Consider the following 15,680-nt stretch of genomic DNA (forward strand, 5'->3'; position numbering starts at 1 on the left):
GGGGCACTGGGTGCCATCAAACTTTGAATCAAGCCATAGGTTTGGCTCTCACATGTATTCAAGAGGATCACTCGCCTCTTCTCTAATCGCATAATGTCATTCACTTGAAAAAAGAACATGAGGCATCCTAAGTATTGAGGCCAATCATCTGTGGCTGGTTCAAAAGGATTAATTCTCCCAATTGTAGCATTTTGCAAGAGGATAACTTCTTCAGTTCTAACGGAGCTTGCTACTTACAATCACTGGGTGAGGTACTGTGCCGATTTCTTTCTAACTTGATTTCTTCTGTTCAGTCCCATTTTATCCTCATCACCAGTTTGTTGTAGGGTGGCCAAGTTGCGCTTTTAGTACTAGAGTTGAACTGCAGACACTTCTTAGTTGGAAACATTCTGAAGGATTTTGCCCTTGGCAATTTGGGGGCAGGCCCTGCTTGCCGAGGGGAAAATGACGCAGAATGACATCGGGAGGAACCCCTGACTTCATCCCGGTCCATTTAAGTCTTCAGGAAGGCGGGCAGACAGCGAAATCAGCTGTCCGCCCACCAACCTGTCAATGGCCAATTAAGGCCATTGACAGGCTAATTAACCTTGTTAAAGACCTGCCCGTCCAAGCTTAAGGCTGGCGGGCAGGCCAGGAACCCCAGCAGGATCCAGATTATTCATGAAACTTCATCCACTGGCGGGATGAAGTTTCTGTCTGTTTTTTAAAAATTTAATAAACTTTATGTGTTTCTTATTAACATGTCCCATCTTGTCTGACATTGTCTCATGAGGGGGACATGTTAATAATTTTAATATTTCTCTATTTTTTCACTTTTCTTACCTGTCACAGTAAATGTTACACAGTAAATGGTAGGGCACTGAGGAGTGTGGAGGAACAAAAGGATCCGGGAGTTCAGGTACATAATCCCCTGAAAGTGGAGTCACAGGTAGACAGGGTTGTAAAGAAAGCTTTTGGCATACTGGCCTTCATAAATCAAAGTATTGAGTATAGGAGTTGGGATGTTATGGTGAGGTTGTATAAGACATTGGTGAGGCCAACTTTGGAGTATTGTGTGCAGTTCTGGTCACCTAACTACAGGAAGGATATCAGTAAGATTGAGAGAGTGCAGAGAAGATTTACTAGGATGTTGCCGGGTCTTCAGGAGTTGAGTTACAGGGAAAGATTAAACAGGTTAGGACTCTATTCCTTGGAGTGTAGAAGGATGAGGGGAGATTTGATAGAAGTTTACAAAATTATGAGGGGTATAGACAGAGTAAATGCGAGTAGGCTCTTTCCACTTAGATTAGGAGAGATAAATACGAGAGGACATGGCTTTAGGGTGAAAGGGGAAAGGTTTAGGGGGAACATTAGGGGGAACTTCTTCACTCAGAGAGTGGTGAGAGTGTGGAATGAGCTACCATCTGATGTGGTAAATGCAGGCTCACTCTTAAGTTTTAAGAATAAATTAGATAGATACATGGATGAGAGAGGTCTGGAGGGTTATGGACTAGATGCAGGTCAATGGGACTAGTGGAATAATATTTCATCACAGACTAGAAGGGCCGAATGGCCTGCTTTCTGTGCTGTAGTGTTCTATGGTTCTATGGTCAGTAAACTCCCTGAGACAGGACTTTGCCTCAGGGAGCAGTGCGCAAAAGAGCGCACTTTGACAGTTGGGGATTCCAGCCCCCCCCACCCGCGCAGGAAGCTGGGCGAGCCTTAATTGGCCCGCCCACTCAAAATAGTGGCAGGCCCCGTTTTGGTGGCGGGGGTCAGCTGCCCGCCTGCCGCCGAGCCGGTGGGGCCCGCTCGCCCATCGAGGGTTAAATTCTGCCCATTAAGTTTATTTACAATATACTCAACAGCAACTACATGTGTGCATTCAACTCCAACTCTATATCTATACTGCCTGCTGAGGTAGCCCACGCTGCTCTCTTATTGGTTACTACAGATCATGTGATCTATCCTAACCAGTATTATTCTTAAAGGTACATTACATGCTAAATAAAACCATAATTACTACAGTATGTAACTTGCTTTCCTACCTGTCTTTGTATCATCAGCAAATTTAGCAACCATACATTCCGTCCCTTCATTGATATTAGTTGTAAATAATTGAGGCCCCAGCACTGATACCTGTGGCACTCCACTCATCACATCTTATTAACCCAAAAAAGACCCAGCTATCCCAAATTTTCGTTTCCTGTTAGCTCACTAATCCTCTATCCATGCTAATACACCATGAACTCTTATTTTTCGTAGTAATCTTTGATGTGGCACCTTGTCAAATGCCTTCTGGAAATCTAAGTACAGCACATCCACAGGTTCCTCTTTATCCTGCTAACCTCCTTAATGATCGATTCCAGCATTTTCCCTATGGCAGCTGTTAAGTTAACTGGCCTTTAGTTTCCTACTTTCTGTCTCCCTCTCTTGAATAGAGGAAACACACTCGTTATTTTCCAATCTGATAGGATCTTTCCAGATTCTAGGGAATTTTGGAAAATTAAAATCAATGCATCCACTATCTCAGCAACTACTTACTTTAAGACTATAGAATGAAGTTCATCAGGACCTGAGGACTTGTCAGCTTTTAGTTGTAATATTTTTTTCCCTGGTGATTATAATTGTTTTAAGTTCCTCCCTCCCTTTCACCTCCCAATCCGCACTTATTTCTAGAATATTACTTCTATCCTCCACAGCGAAGACAGATACAAAACATCTGTTCAATACATCTGCCATTTCCTTATTTTCCATTATTAATTCCGCAGACTCCCTCTCTAGAGGACCAACACTCACTTTACTTACTCTTTTCCTTTTAAGCACCTTTAGATCTCTCTCTACCAAGTTAAGATAGTAAAGCGGTGTGAAGTGTTCCGTGTGCAGCATTTAAAAAATCTGCTGAATGCTCAGAATGGAAGCTGGAGTAAGCTGCCACCTCCAAGGTGCACCAGGAATTTAGCTGCGCTCCCCATGGTGGATTAATTTGCTGCCACGCTGTGCTGTACAGATAGAATTTGGCAATTAACCCCTCCCCTTTACTAAAACAACAGAATTAAAGTTGCCCCACCACAAATGTATCATTCAAAATTCCCTCACTCTTCCAGGTCCTGTTGTATCTCCCCTTGCCCTCTCCACCTCACTGAGTACAAATCAAAAAAAAAAACATCCAAAAATTACTGTAATAATTATGGTTTTATTTAGTGTGTAATATACCTTTAAGAGTAATATTTGTTAAGAAAGATCACATGATCTTTAGTACCCAATAGGAGAGTAGTGCAGGCTACCTCAGTAGTTAGTTGTGTAGAGATAGAGTTTGAGTTGGAAGCACACATGTAGTTGCTGCTGAGTTCCTTGTAAATAAACTTCAAGTGTCCATCCAACAAGTGTCTGCTGATCAACTCTATCAATAGTATCAACTTGGCCACCACTCACAACATTTATCTTCTCCCATCTGAAGTAAAACTGGGGAGCGTCTTTCTGTTGAGGTAAAGGCTCTGAAACCCCAGAAGCCATTTCCACTGAGAATAAACACCACTTTGCCCCCTTTCCTCTTGCTGTCAGTAGTTTTCTGGGGTGGTGGGACTGGAAGGGATTGAAAAATTAGAGCATGAATGGAGTAGACATTGTAGATGACTTAAAATGGATGATCTGTGTTGAAGTGGAGGCAAGTTAACAAACAGGATTTGAAACTGTCTTAACAATGGGAACATATGTATTGCACTTGCCTTAATAGTTGCTCTATGTTCTTTTGTGATGGTAGCATGTCACACTTTCAAGAAGTAATACACGCTCAGCTGTTACCCTGACGTGGAATTTGTGCTAAATAATGCATAACCACTTAAACAAAAATAGTGGCAAAAGGAATGAAAGAACAGATCAAGTGAAGCATACCAACCACCCATTATATAGAATCAATTACTTTCCTGAAGTCCTGAATGATGAAATTGGAATTACACAGAGTGTTGGGGTTTAACTCGCTTCACATCTTATCCACAGTCCCAGCAGTCTGAAGAGCTGGATCAGAGCCATCTCTATTTGCATAAAGTCAAACTGCACCAGTAAACAGAGAAGATTAGAGTGACACTTTTTCATTTCAGAATCAAAAGCTCTTGATTTTTATTTGTTTTGGAGAATGGATAAAAGAATCCCAGAGTGATTATTTGCAGTCAGTGTACACTCCTCCCCCTTTTCAGTGTTCGGTGCTTCCTGTGGGTTTTACCTTATATCTGAATTGACATTAAAATCCATTTGACATTACTTAACCCATTTGCTCAATTGATCCAGATCTTTTCACATGTTTGTCACAGGAAATGTCACATATTGTAGTACCATTTGCAAATTTTATAAGATTGGCAGTAGCACTCCCAAAACCATGAATGAATATTGTGATTAGAAAGCCATTTGAACAGACTGAGTATCCACAGTCCCCTGGGGTAGAGATTTCCAAGGATTCATAAACCTCTGAATGATGAGATTTCTCCTCATTTTGGTTCTAAATGTCTGTCCCTTTATCCTAAGACTGTGACCCCTCAATCTAAACGCTGCAGCCAGGGGAAACAGCCTCCCAGCATTTACCATCAAGCCCTCAAAGAATTTAAATGTTTTAATAAGATCATCCCTCTTTCTTCTAAACCCCAGAGAACACAGGCCTATTCAACTCAATACCTCCTCATGGGACAATCAATCCATTCATCCCAACTTTGCCATACATTGTATTTGTCACACTCTGCACTGTAAACCGCATCCCCAAATGTTCTTGCTTGTGGTCTGCTGCTGAAACATTCAACCAGGTTTTAGTTAACTGCAGACTCAACTATTCCAATGGTCTTCTGGCCAACCTTCCACCTTCCACCCTACGTCAATTTGAGCTCATCCAAAACTCTGCTGTCTGGATCCTTGACTTGCAATAAGTCCCGTTCACCCATCAGCCCTGCGCTCGCTGGCTGACATTGACTCTCGATCTGGCAATGTTGCAATTTAAAAATTCTCATCCTTGTTTTCAAATCCCTCCATGGCCTCGCCTCCCCCTATCTCTGTAACCTCCTCCTCCAGCCCCACAACCCTCCGAGATCTCTGCGTTCCTCTAATTCTGACCTTTTGCGCATCCTTGATTTTAGTCGCTTCACTGTTGGCGGCCGTGTCTTCAGTTTCCTGGGCCTTAAGCTCTGGAATTCTTTCTCCTAAACTTCCCCATCTCTCCACCCCTTTTTCCCCTTTTAAGATGCTCCTTAAAACCTACCCTCTTTGACCTAACACTTGGCCTCCAATCCTAATATCTCCTTATACGGCTTGATGTCAGATTGTGGTGAGAAATGTTCCTGTGAAGCGCTTTGGGACAATTTACTATGTTAAAGGAGCTATTTGGATGTAAGTTGTAGTTGGTAGGTTTTCCTCATTGAAATGGTGACTCTGCAGCATCATACCATCGTGCGAAGCTTCACATGGGTATGATCCAGATCTCCGGTTTGTTACTCTGGCTCCTCCTCATCATTGTACTTTACGGCCATAAGTTTTCTCCTGGATTACAAAATATCTGACTCGAGATGGGTTGAAGTTAACGTTTAAAACTTGCTAAAGGTTTCCTTGTAAGGTTGTACTAAGAATTACACTGACAACCAATTTAAGGTTATCAGTCGGGCTTGCAGTGTGGCTCACTTACATGTGCTAAAAGCCATGTATGTTCACAGATGGGGTCCTGTCCTTTGCAGACAGACAGGAACACATCCACAGTTTGTATCTTTTTTCATCTAAACCAAAGCTTTTCCAGGTATTTTTGTTTTTGTTTTGGATTTCCAGCAGTTTCTTGCTTTTATCTTAGTGTTTAATTGACTGCCACTTCGCTTCAAGTTGAAGAAGTTTTGTCTTTCTCTCCGTCAGGATTTTCGGATCTCTCTTTTGCCTTGTTCAGCTTCATTGCTCTCCATTTCTCTCCTGGTGTATGACAAGGAGTTTACTAAAACCCGCTTTCCACCTATCACTGGCCCACTATCCAGCTCTTCTTGTCCCCCCCCCCACCCCCCGCCACCATCCAACAAACCAGATTAAATTTCGCCTCTCTTCTATTTTTCCTTAGTTCTGTTGAAGGGTCATTCGGACTCAAAACATTAACTGTGCTCCTCTCCGCAGATGCTGCCAGAGCTGCTGAGTTTTTCCAGGTATTTTTGCTTTTGTTAGGGAACAGTCATTCCCTGGTTCATTCCCCAGGGCAATGCATTGACCAATCAAAATCAACCTGCCTGGTTTGAATTTGAACAAAGCTGGGCAGCTAACTGCTCCGTGCTGCATTCTCCATGGCAACGCCTCCACCAATCAGTGTCCACTTGCCAACCAATCAGCACTCTCTCTTCTCATGCGGTATAAATTGTTATTCCCACGTTACGGTTTGGTAATTTACTGCATAGCTGTCCTGATGAGTGCAGCTTGAAAAGTTTAAACATTTTGTCTCTTTTTACAGCAATACTCAAGTTCTGTATTACCAAATGACCATTTATAAAAACGTAAATCTGAAAAAGCTAAGAGTAAGGAGGAGAACTAACAAACTGGATTGAAATAAAAGTATTCTTTCAGCTGCCAACTTGTTTTGTTACTAACCTGAGAAGGTATTGCTAAAATCCTCATATAGTAAACACGTAAAGGTTTAAATAATTCACAAAAACATCTTTAATCATTTAGTGTTAGAAATCACTGCAAATAGCTTTCACTGCAGATCTTTCTTTCATTTTCTCTCACTTGGCTTTTGTGCATGCAGTCTCTCACTTTCTCTTTCTCTCTTATCCTGTCCCCCTCTCGTTTGCTGACTCTCTCTCACAATTGCTTAAGCCCCAGTGTTAGAAATTTCACCTGGGCCTTTTGCGATTATTTTTCCCCCAGCTCCTGTAGACACATTCCGTAGGTATATGAGAGTGGGAATGCATGCTGGAAGTGGTTCCCACCCTGTTCCTGTAAACTGCAATACCTGAAGCACACTGTGACAACTTCAACTTGGCTGGATTCCCAGCTCCTGTTTATGTATTCTGCTCAAGTGGGCTGCAGTTGCAGGTTTCAATCGGCTCCTGTGGCACTCCAGATATCTAAAGTCCGCTTTGACAACCCTTGCTACAAGACAACCAGGCAGAACATTTGCAAGGTAGCAATGATGTAAACATGGCAGCAGGGAGAGAAAAATCAAATATTATTTTCAGCATTTTGTGCCGTGTGAACCAAGTATGTTTAGACAGGCTTTTTTGTGTTATGGGGATGTGTTGCACTGGATTATGAAGATGTTTGAGCGAATCTGATGCTAAGCACTGACGCTGGTCAGAGTTAATGCGCCAGGCAGCTCAGACCATGACAAATAATGTGTCTGTTTGTGATCTACTGCTGGTCATTATTCTAACAGGGCTGATTTGAATCTGTTTTTCTTAGATTATTTTTCAATTACAAGATTAAAATCAATTTGTATCCCTTGACCTATTTACCCCTTAAACAGCAATAGCAATGTACAAAAAAAAAATTGTGTTTCCTTAAATGCCGCCTTTTTGTTTTAACTTTTTTTTTAGGGAAACAGCTTGGAAATGAGTTCTTTAATGTATACTAATTATTTACCCTTGCTTCCATTAAAATGCTTATTGAATATCTTCTTTATTGCCTCAACATTGTAGACTTGACCGACCAGTGAATAAACCCATTGGAAACTCCACTGCAAAGCCAGCTCAGCTGAAGCAGGTTGGCATTGGGTTCCATTGACGTCAACCTTGCTCACTTAAAATTCATGAGCCAGAATGCGTTTTGTATTCTGCAGTAAATGCGCACCTTTAATGACCTGGTAATGAGATGGAAATCATTATTGAAAACTGACTATGCTGAAATTTACTCTTTAGCGTTCTTTCTAAACTTCATATTTGACAAAGATTTAGTCTATGTTTGTGCTTGTCACATGGATTTTTATTTCCACAAAATACATTGGCAAATAGATTTTAAGCCTGATCTGTGCATTCGTGTCATGTCAAAGGAAGGAAGATGATGAAATATTTTGCTCATTGTGGTTTAATTACACCTCAGTGAATCTTCAGCACTGGTTTTGAGGACACTAGTATGCAAGTGAGGTTCATTGTATATTTGGACCGTCACCAGATGGATTCTGTAAGCAATACCGTACAGGATCAGGTTTCCAATCTTGGTACACAGTGAATGGTATCAGTTGTTACACTACTTTCCAAAGCAAGACTGTGCAACTGCAATAACATGGCTTGTTCTTGAATGCAGATTCTGACTCTGTGGACTCTCTGAGTGGGTTTGAAACAGTAACAAGCCAGTCAACAGAGGACGAACCTTTGAACTGTAGCAATACCAAGAGATCAAATATGTCCGAGCAGGAAAAGCATGGCAGCAATCTGCCACAAGCCAATGGCATTACAAAGTACAGGTGAGCCAGTAAACCATACACTGAAGAACATAGCTTGTTAGATATTATCATAGTTGTACCTAGAGCTCCTAGCCAAGCCGTGCATGGGTTAGCACATGGTATTTGAACACAAGCGCTGAGAAAATTGGACTTTATAGTCTGTTTCATGGATGGTGAGATCAATGGAAGCAGAAGGCTGGGTTTCTAAGTTACATTTCCAGTTTTTAACCACAACTTTTAAAGAATGTGGCAAACATGTTATGTAAATATTATTAAGGTGCCCATAGAAAAATATGCAGCGCTGTCAAGAAAACATCTTAGTCTATCTAGAATTTTTATTAAACTTGTGAAATGTTTGATACCAAGGTACCGTTATATTTTAAGAGGGCTAAAATAATCTTTATTTCGGCTTGAACATGCTGTTTTAATTTCTCTTTTTGATCTATATTTAAAGTTGGAATCATTCAATCTATCTCACGGCAGGAATGTTTGATACGTGGGCCAAATAGGCAAGCTGAGTTGAGAATATTTTGTGTAAGATGTCCGCCAAACTGCAAAGGGAATGTAATGGATTGCAGTTGTGGAAATGCATTTTTTGTTTTTACCTTGTAGCACATTGGAAAGACTAAATTTGATCGCAAGGCCTAAATTTTAATGAAGTGTAAGAGATACTCAGATCTCTGGTATCACCAATGGTGTTCATTCTCTTGGTGATCTGATTACCTCGTAATCGCTTGTTACTGTGTTTTTAATTATAGTGTGTAGATGTTTAACTTCAATTATTATAAATATAATTTATTGTATTCAGACTGTATCTAGCAACTGTTAAACAGAAAACTGTTATATTAAGGTATTCCTGTCTCCTTGCTCGCGAATATTTTGAATAAGTGGCATTGTCTGTCTTGTACAACTTGATTTCAAAATGGCAATATAATTGATTCAAGTTAATTTCTGTATTGGCAAAATTGTTTGGTTGCATTAATTAGGAAAGTATACTGATTGTATACTGTATAGAGCAGAGTCTACCAATATTCATGTAGAACGCAAATACACATTAATGAGATTAGAATATCGGCAGCTTATTTATTGGTGAATTTGTGTGTTGAACAAGGTGTGGATTGTCATGACTAGAATATGGAATGTGTCCACTTGTGCCTAATTTCAGCATCGAGTGCTGCCGGGTTACAAACACGTCCGTAATTAAACTCCTTGTTCTTTCCCCCGATGTACACACTAAGAAGAAGACACAATGATGTAAATTTCTCCACCACATTTACTGGCTGCTAAGTAAATTTGTCAATTTCTGTCAAATTATGGGCCAGTCACTGGTGTGGGAGCACATTTATTCCGAGCACATTTCAAATAGAGTCCTGACGCTTAACCGAGACTAAAGATCTTCAGCCCATCTGTGTGAGAATATTTAAACTCCGAGTGCAAAAGTAGAAGGATAGTGGGCTAATTCCACTGTGCCTCCTAGTCTCAAATACTCATCCCTTTTTCCCAATCCCCCCGTGGTCTCAACTCTTCCCATCTCGGAAACCTTCTCCGGTCCTTCCGCCCTCTAAGATCCCTGCGGCAGTGCCTGGGTCCTAAGCTCTGGAATTCCCTCCCTAAACCTCCTCATATCTCTGCCCCACTCTCTCCTTAAAACCTCTCTTTAACCGAGCTCTTGGTCACTATTCTAATACTGCTGTGTGTCTTGGTGTCAAATTTTGTTTGATAACGCTCCTGCAAAGTGTATTGGGACCTTTTGTGACCAAGGCGCTATATAAATGCACGTTGCTGCTGTTGGAGCAGCCAGGGACTTGCATTTTTATTAGTTTGTTACTATAGAAAATGCCAGATATCAGCAAAACTATGTTACCCATTTAATAAGGTAGCGTTACAGAATCCAAGAGAAAAAATAAAGTTCATTGCTACAGATGAACTGGTTGAAATTAAATATCGATGTTTTAATGTTGAAATGCCCCAAAGCTCATCATGTGATGGGGGCATTTCATGATGGGACAAGGGCAGGAGTTGGGTGAATGGCTGAAGTAACCGAAGATACCATTGGAAAATATGTAGGTTTTTGGAAAGATGTAACAAGGGTTATTGCAGAGAGCTTTCCAGAGTACAAAGGGCAGATTGACTGAAGACTGCGCCACATGGTGGAGAAGATGGTAATGGCAAGAGAGAGTGAAAATGTAGGGTGAGTCAGGATGAGGAGAGTGAAGCTGTGAGCTGGGCCATGAGGCTGACGGAGATTGCAGAGATGAAGTGGAGTAAGGCCACAGAGAGATTTGTAAAAGAGGATGAGGATTTTGCAACATATCTAGCTCCAGGCAAGCAGCAAAGCACAGAAATGGTCAGCAGGAACAGGGCGTTAGGCAGGTAGAACTTTAGCGTAGGATAGGATAGAAGAATTAGGGAAGATTTGGCGTTTGTACAGGTTGGAGCTTGGGATGTTGATGAGGAAGGTGTTCAAGTGTTTGAACCTGGCTTATGGAAGGGGTGATTCGAGGCTGAGTCGAGCTGATATTAGGAAGTGGAAGTAAGCAGACTTGGTAATTGGATCTGATGTGGTGTGCTCAATGCAAGATCGCACAGCACATCAAAACAGTGCCCCGTCTGGTTCAACTTGGGTCTGCAGCTAGGAGGTGGGATAGAAGGTAGGAAGCTTACGATGGGAGCCAAAGAAGGCGACTTTGGTGTTAGTAGCCACAAGTTGTCACTAATCCTGCCCAGGCAGTTAAGCAGCACTAAGCATTAACCTAAAATACTCAAGTTCTGAAGCCTGGCTTGAACCAACAACCATGAGATTAATGCAAAGTCCTAGGAACTGAGTCACATTAAGACCTTACGGTGAGAGACGATTGTAAAGAGCTTGATATTTTAGGTTTGTAGGCAGCAAGTTCCCTCGGAACGTTTGAGTTTTGAGTCATCCTCAATAAAGAAATGGCAGGGATAGACCCTCATTTCAAACCCCCTCCCTCATCTGCGCTCCATTTTGACTATTTTGTATGGACTGGGCCCCAGATGCTTGAGAGCTTTAGGATTTGGGAATAAGAACCATCTTTCTTGTTGCAGCTTCTCCATTAAAGGATTTTTTTTGTTTAAAGGAAAAGTTCAAGTCTTTTGTTTTCTCTCGGTCTTATAGTTGTGTCTTTTGAAGTCTCAGAGTGAAATGGTGAGAAATGGCCCCCTCTTTTGTGAGCTATCCTGGAGGTGCTTTAGGCTGTTGGTACATTTGTCTTAATTACCTCATTTAAAATGGAGGCAGTTACTATGCAACTTAAAATGGAGGACTGCAGATGGCCAGTCTCCAAGGATCGGCAGATTATTTTCGATCAGGAGCTCTCTTCTCTGGCGACCAGATTGTTTAAAATGCTGATTAACGATAGCAAGGTGTAAGCACTGAACGTAACCCACTGAGTGTACTTTCTGAGATCTTTCTTCAGTGATTCCGGCAACTTACTCTAGTAATAGTGTATTTCAATCTGCAGGAAAAGATACTGGATGTGACACTTTTGCTGGGTGAAACAGCATTTCCACTTTGATACTGAGTTTAATTTAACTTGAGCCTCCTATTCAAGGTAGAAATATATGCGTGTTTTAAAAAGAGCAGTTTCCACAGTTCCGCTTCCTTTTCATTCGACACGCCTGAAGAAAACGAGATGCCTCTTTTGCTACATTACAACAGTGGCTATGCTTAAGGAGTAAGTTCATTGGCTGTGAAACGCTTCAAGTACGCAAATGTCAGCCTAGATTAATTAGATAAAAACAATGTTGAGTGGGAAGTGCTGGAACCTAATAAGCCTTCAGGAGAGCATAGCTTTTATCTGCACGAAATAATATTTTATATCTAATATTTAGTTACTGTGAGAATATGAAGGAAGCCCAAACTGCTTTTACAGGTGGCTCCTGTATAACAATGCACAAGGATGGAATTGGTCAATCCCTTTGTAATATTGTAACACTCTTCATAAAACAGGGAGAGATCGATGGGGAAGGGTTTTTCTGGCAAAATACTGACCAAGTAATCTGATTCATTATATAAAAGGTCTGAAAAACTCAGATTTCCCCAATAATCGGTGTTTTTATTTCAAATTCTCACTCTATCCTGTATTCCTGTAAACAGGTAGATCTGTTGTAGCTGATGCATGTGTAACACTGCCAAATAGGTATAAACATGTTCCCCACAAAGAGCATATTTGAAGAGAAATCGAAACGCTGTGTTTATCAGAAATAGAAAGTGCTGTAAACACTTGGCAGCTTAGTCCACACCTGAGAACTTTATGAATATTCAAAACCTTATCTGATGCTCAGCCTTGCGGACTCTCCCACAGTGAGGACATCAGTTATTGGCTGGTAGAGGTGGTGATGGATTGCTGGCTTGAGCAGCAAATCTCTCTTTCCATATCTCTCGCCGTTTTCTCCCTCTGTGGCTGCTCTTGTTGACTGGAAAGTTGAGGCACCATTTTTGATATTGGGTCATCATTTTGGTCATAATTGGACTTCTGCTTCCCATGCGTTGATGTTGATAGAACCGACCTTCATGGTGGCTTTGAGATTGTCTTTGAATTGTTCCCTTTGGCCCTGGTGTGGATGGGTTCTCTGACATAGTAGAGTGCCTGCTTGGACATTCTTGAGTCGAACGTACTGATGAAATGTCCTGTGCATCTCAGCTAATGTGAGGTTATCATGGACTCTACACTTCGCATGTCTACATCCTGGAGTTCAATAATGTTTGTTTTTTTGTCCTCCCACTTAATACAAAAGCTCCTCCTAAGACAGCATTGATGATGATGTTCAAGGGCCTTGGTATAGCGTCAGTAAGTTGTTTGAGCATCAGCATCGTGGAGAAGCATCGGGAGAACAACTTCCCAATAGACTTGGAGTTTATTGACTGGTCTGTTATCATTATTTTCAAACTCAAGTACATAATTTACCATAGGCTGATCTGGCACTTAGGATTCGGTGATGTACCTCTTCATCAATGTCTGCTTTTTGGGATAAATTGCTCCCAAGATATGGGAAGTGAGAGATATTTTCCAACACTTCGCCATGAATCTCGATTGAAGGCGATGGATTTGAAAGCTTTGGTGTGGGTTGTCAGAGAAAAGAAGAAACTGTGCTGCAAGCATCCTATGATTCTATAAAAAGAAACAAAAAGCTGGGGTTAGTTTTGGCTGAACTGGTGTGTGTCAGTGCGATCTTAGAGATGTCAGAGTGATCAGAGTCTTCAAGAATGGCGACAAGTTGAGCTGTAGCAACTACCGGGCATCACCTTGCTCTCTGTTGGTAAAGCTGTAGTTGGGTTACTTCTTAATCGAGTCTTGCCAATTGTAGAGGAGGTCCTTCCAGAGTCCTAATGTGGCTTCCAACCCACCAGAGGAACAACTGGCATGATCTTCACAGCATCCCAACTTCAGGAAAGGTGCAGAGAGCAGGACAACCCATTTATACATGGCTTTTTTCGATCACACAAAAGCCTTTGACTAGGCGAATCGAACTGCTCTTTGGAAGGTGCTACAGCGACATGGATGCCCAGCTAAGTTCAGAAACACCATCCATCTCCTACATGACAATATGCAAATAACAGCGCTCTGCATTGGCTCCAGCACAGACCCCTTTCCTGTCAAAACAAGTGCCAAATGGGGGAGCGCCATTACACCAACACTATCCTCAATTTTTCTTGTAGCAACACTGCAACCTACTACTGATAGTCTCCCGCCCCAGGTATGATAATAACATCACAATGATGGTGAACTCTTCAACCTCAATCTAAGGTCAAAACCAAGGCAGCCACTTCTGTAGCTGACAATGCACAAGTTAGTGTTCATTCTGAAGAAGTATGACAGATAGTTGATATATGTACCAATGCCTACATATGAATTAGGAGCAGGAGTAGGCCACTCAGCCCCTCGAGCCTGCTCTGCAATTCAATAAGATCCTCGCTGATTTGATTATAACCTCAACTCCCAATAATCTTTCACACCTTGTTTATCAAGAATCTATCAAGCTTTGCCTTAAAAATATTCAAAGAAACTGCAATCCATCACCTTTTGAGGAAGAGAGTTCCAAAGATTCACAACCCTCTGAGAGAAAAAATTTCCACACATCTCTGTCTTAAATGAGCATTATTTTTAAAGTGACCTTTAGTTCTAGATTCTCCCACAAGAGGAAACATCCTCTCCATATCCACTCTGTCAAGATCCATCGAGATCTTAAAGATTTCAATCAAGTCACCTCTTTTGTGTTTCATTCACAGGATGTGGGCTTTGCTGGTTAGGCCAGCTTTATTGCCCATCCCTAATTGCCCTTGAGAAGGTGGTGGTGAGCAGCCTTCTTGAAACACTGCAGTGTTGTTAGGAAAGGAGTTCCAGGATTTTGACCCAGCGACAATGGAGGAACAGCGATATATTTCCAAGTCAGGGTGGTGAGTGGCTTGGGGGGTGCTTGGAGGGGAACTTGCAGGTATTGGTGTCCCCATCTATCTGCTGCCCTTGTCCCTCTAAATGGTAGTGGTCATGGGTTTAAAAGGTGCTGTCGAAGGAGCTTTGGTGAATTCCTGCAGTGCATCTTGTAGATGGTACACACTGCTGCTACTGTGCATCGGTGGTGGAGGGAGTTAATGTTTGTGGATGTGGTGTCAGTCAAGCAGCTGCTTTGACCTGGACGGTGTTGAGCTTCTTGAGTGTTGTGGGAGCTCCACTCATCCAGGCAGGTGGGGAGTATTCGATCACACTCCTAACTTGCGCCTTGTAGATGGTGGACAGGCTTTGGGGAGTCAGGAGGTGAGTTACTCGTCGCAGGATTCCTAGCCTCTGACCTGCTCTTGTAGCCACAGTATTTTTATGGCTAGTCCAGTTCAGTTTCTGGTCAGTGGTAACCCCCCAGGATGTTGATAGTGGGGGATTCAGTGATGGTAATGCCACTGAACATCAAGGGGCACTATGAAGAGTTCTGATGAAGAGTCATATGGACTCGAAACGTTAACTATGTTCCTCTCTGCGGATGCTGCTGAGTTTTTCCAGTTATTTTTGTTTCTGAATCAAGAGGCACTAGTTGGATTCTCTCTTGTTGGAGATGGTCATTGCCTGGCACTTGTGTGACACGAATGTAACTTGCCACCACCTCTGCTGGGTTTGTCCTGCCGGTGGGACAGGACATACCCAGGGATGGCGATGGTGGAGTCTGGGACATCATCTGTAAGATATGGTTCCGTGAGGATGACTATGTCAGGCTGTTGTTGATTAGTCTGTGAGACAGCTCTCCCAATTTTGGCACCAGCCCCCAGTAAGGAGGAGTTTGCAAGGTGCCTAGGTCGAGA

The 15,680-nt window shown here is 42.1% G+C and overlaps 1 protein-coding gene across 3 annotated transcripts in view; it reads left to right on the forward strand.

The window, feature by feature from the left end:
* The window catches only part of osbpl1a (oxysterol binding protein-like 1A), a 250,691-nt gene that overhangs the window by 170,395 nt on the left and 64,616 nt on the right, over positions 1-15,680 (forward strand). For all 3 annotated transcript variants that reach the window (XM_041190183.1, XM_041190185.1, XM_041190184.1), the window contains exon 17: positions 8,227-8,386. In XM_041190183.1, coding sequence (XP_041046117.1) covers positions 8,227-8,386 — 160 coding nt within the window. The remainder of the gene's footprint in view (positions 1-8,226; positions 8,387-15,680) is intronic.

The sequence above is a fragment of the Carcharodon carcharias genome, chromosome 6 (genome assembly GCF_017639515.1).
Source record: "Carcharodon carcharias isolate sCarCar2 chromosome 6, sCarCar2.pri, whole genome shotgun sequence".
NCBI lineage: Eukaryota > Metazoa > Chordata > Chondrichthyes > Lamniformes > Lamnidae > Carcharodon > Carcharodon carcharias.